Raw genomic sequence first — 3,028 nt, forward strand, 5'->3', positions numbered from 1 at the left:
CTGACAAGACTATTTAATTAAATTATATAGGAGCATCCTTCGTCTTTCTCTAAACACTCCGACCACTAGTTGGCAGCACAGCATTTGGCGATCGGAGGTTTAGCGGCTCTTAACTCCTGCCGCTCTCCACCGCGACCAAAACCAGATCTCCAGCTTGTGTTAAATGTTCACTCCGCCTCGTTGTTCTTGTTAAGAGACTTAGTTTTTACTTGGGGATGGGTACCAAAAAGTGAAAAATTGTTCTGGTATAGAGGGGTATCGAGAATTGTATTGTATTGCCAGACTTCTGCCAATACAGCCCCCTGATAAATACAGTTGGTGAAATAACTTTACAAGATTGATTTTCAGTCAGACTCAACATTCAGTTCTTAAATTGTCTTTTTGAGCTTGCCGGATGGCGTTTACACGTCAAATTGTATGAAGAGAACACTTTTTTTTTATTATTAATATTTTACTCTTTAAATATTTCTGCCTACATGTTTAAAATAAAACAAACGTATCAGTTTTTTCATTCATTTTTCTGTCCATAATCACCAAAATAACCAGAAATTCTGAAGTTATTTGTAGAATTAAATGTAAATGTAGGATTCTACATTTTTTTTCGCTTGGTTAGATTAGTTTAATTTAAAGTAAAAAGCAAACTAATCATCAAAAGTTCCAGTAGTTTAACATCAGACTTTTTGGGTCAAGTGTGTTCCATCAATCTAAATCTAGAAGTTTGAATCTTTTCCTTCTGGGAGGGTTTGATTATTTAATAATAACCAGACATGTAATATTTTGATTTATTATAGTCCACAGCAAAGTTTCCTATGTAGATGACAAAATCCCAGTTATTTTTGGTCATTTTTATTTATTTCTTTTGAAGAAAAGGGTTTAGACCCAACAGCTCCCCACAGATGCCGCCTCATGTGGCGGGGAAAAGGCCGGCCCCCCCCGTCTCCGGCCAGGTGCGTGGAGAGTTGGCCGAGGTCCCAAAGATCTGAGCTTTGTGGAGCCACTGTGATCACCGCGTGCTCCAGGTGGAGCTCTGAATGATGGATGAGACCTCAAACGGGTCTTTTTATATAGAAGTTGTGTTCTCTAAGTGCTTGGACTGTATTTGTCTGCATTTGTTTATACCAGAGGTCTGCAGCCTGCGGCTCTGCAGCCTGCGGCTCCAGAGCCACATGTGACTCTTTTACCTCTCCATGGTGGCTCTCCGGCTAAAGAAAAATTAAAATGGTAATTTTCAAAAAATTTAGAGTTTAGCTTCTGATTTAGCAACATGCTAACGTTTTTTGCTAGCTTGTTGTCTACTGGGGTTTTTAGGCTAATTTAGAGTTTAGCTTCTATTTTAGCAACATGCTAACGTTTTTGACTAATTTCGTTGCTAATTTGGAGTTCAGCTAATATTTTAACAAAATGCTGATGTGTTCAGCTAATTTGTTATCTACTCAAGTTTTTTGGCATCATTTAGAATTTAGCATATTTTAGCAATATGCTAACAATTTTGACTCATTTAGTTTACTAAGGAATTTTAGGCTATTTTGGAGTTAAGCTAGTAATTGAGTAACAAGCTAGCATTTTTTTTGGAGAGTAATTTGGCCTCTAATAAGTTTTTATTTGGAGTTAGGCTAATATTTTAGCAATAGGCTAACATTTTTTTTTACTATTTTGTTTAGCTTCTATTTTAGCAACATGCTAACGTTTTTTACTAATTTCGTTTAGTGATTAATTTTATGCTAATTTGGAGTTCAGCTAATATTTTAACAAAATGCTGATGTTTTCACCTAATTTGTTATCTACTTAAGTTTTTTGGCATCATTTAGAATTTAGCTATTTTAGCAATATGCTAACAATTTGACTCATTTAGTTTACTAAGGAATTTTAGGCTATTTTGGAGTTAAGCTAGTAATTGAGTAACGAGCTAGCATTTTTTTTGGAGAGTAATTTGGCCTCTAAGTTTTTATTTGGAGTTAGGCTAATATTTTAGCAATAGGCTAACATTTTTTTTTTACTATTTTGTTTAGCTTCTATTTTAGCAACATGCTAACGTTTTTTTGCTAGCTTGTTGTCTACTGGGGTTTTTAGGCTAATTTAGAGTTTAGCTTCTATTTTAGCAACATGCTAATGTTTTTGGCTAATTTAGTTTAGTGATTAATTTTATGCTAATTTGGAGTTCAGCTAATATTTTAACAAAATGCTGATGTTTTCACCTAATTTGTTATCTACTCAAGTTTTTTTGGCATCATTTAGAATTTAGCGTCTATTTTAGCAATATGCTAACATTTTTGACTCATTTAGTTTACTAAGGAATTTTAGGCTATTTTGGAGTTAAGCTAGTAATTGAGTAACAAGCTAGCATTTTTTTTGGAGGGTTCTTCTACGTTTAGATCAGTAGAAAACGAGCCCAAGTGGCTCTTTTACTGTTAAAGGTTGCCGACCCCTGGTTTATACATTGTTACAGAAAGTGTGATGTAGCAGAAGCCCTCTCAGAATCCAGTAGCCGAACTCCTTTAGGGTTTGGCGTGGAGCCGTTCCTTCCAGCCATGAAGCTGACGTGAGGTGACCCTGACATTTCTTCTCTCCTCAGCGATACACGAGTTCCCCGACGACCTTTTCTCCAACGATGAGCGGAAGAGTGGAGCTGTTCTGCTGCACATCGTGGCGGTAAGAGATCTGACGTAACGGATGGCAGACGTGGGTCAGTCACAACACAAAATTGATGGTTTTTCAAAATAAGACTCCAGTCTAAAAGGTTGCAAGAAAAGCTGGTGACGCCAGGAATGTTGGGAAATGTTCTGGTCGGGTGTGAAAATATAAACTTAAATTGCTCAAACATGTGTCAATAATCCTATAACTTGAGGAGTTTTTTTTCTCTATTTCAATAACATTTATAGTCTTACTACATGGTTTGTTTTACATGTTTCTCTCTTGACACAGACGTGAAGTTAGTTGGATATTTGCAAGACTGCTAGAGGCGTCTGATCATATTTAGGGACCGTCGACAAATTAAGTACATCTTTAATGCAAGTTTTTTTTTTTTTTT

General features: G+C 36.1%; 1 protein-coding gene across 1 annotated transcript in view; it reads left to right on the top strand.

The window, feature by feature from the left end:
- slc24a4b (solute carrier family 24 member 4b) overlaps positions 1-3,028 on the top strand; it is a gene marked incomplete in the record, with an annotated part of 40,281 nt that overhangs the window by 23,731 nt on the left and 13,522 nt on the right. The window contains 1 exon segment of the mRNA XM_024291248.2: positions 2,573-2,649. Within this exon segment, the coding sequence (XP_024147016.1) occupies positions 2,573-2,649 (77 nt within the window).

Source organism: Oryzias melastigma, linkage group LG24, assembly GCF_002922805.2.
Source record: "Oryzias melastigma strain HK-1 linkage group LG24, ASM292280v2, whole genome shotgun sequence".
Taxonomy (NCBI): domain Eukaryota; kingdom Metazoa; phylum Chordata; class Actinopteri; order Beloniformes; family Adrianichthyidae; genus Oryzias; species Oryzias melastigma.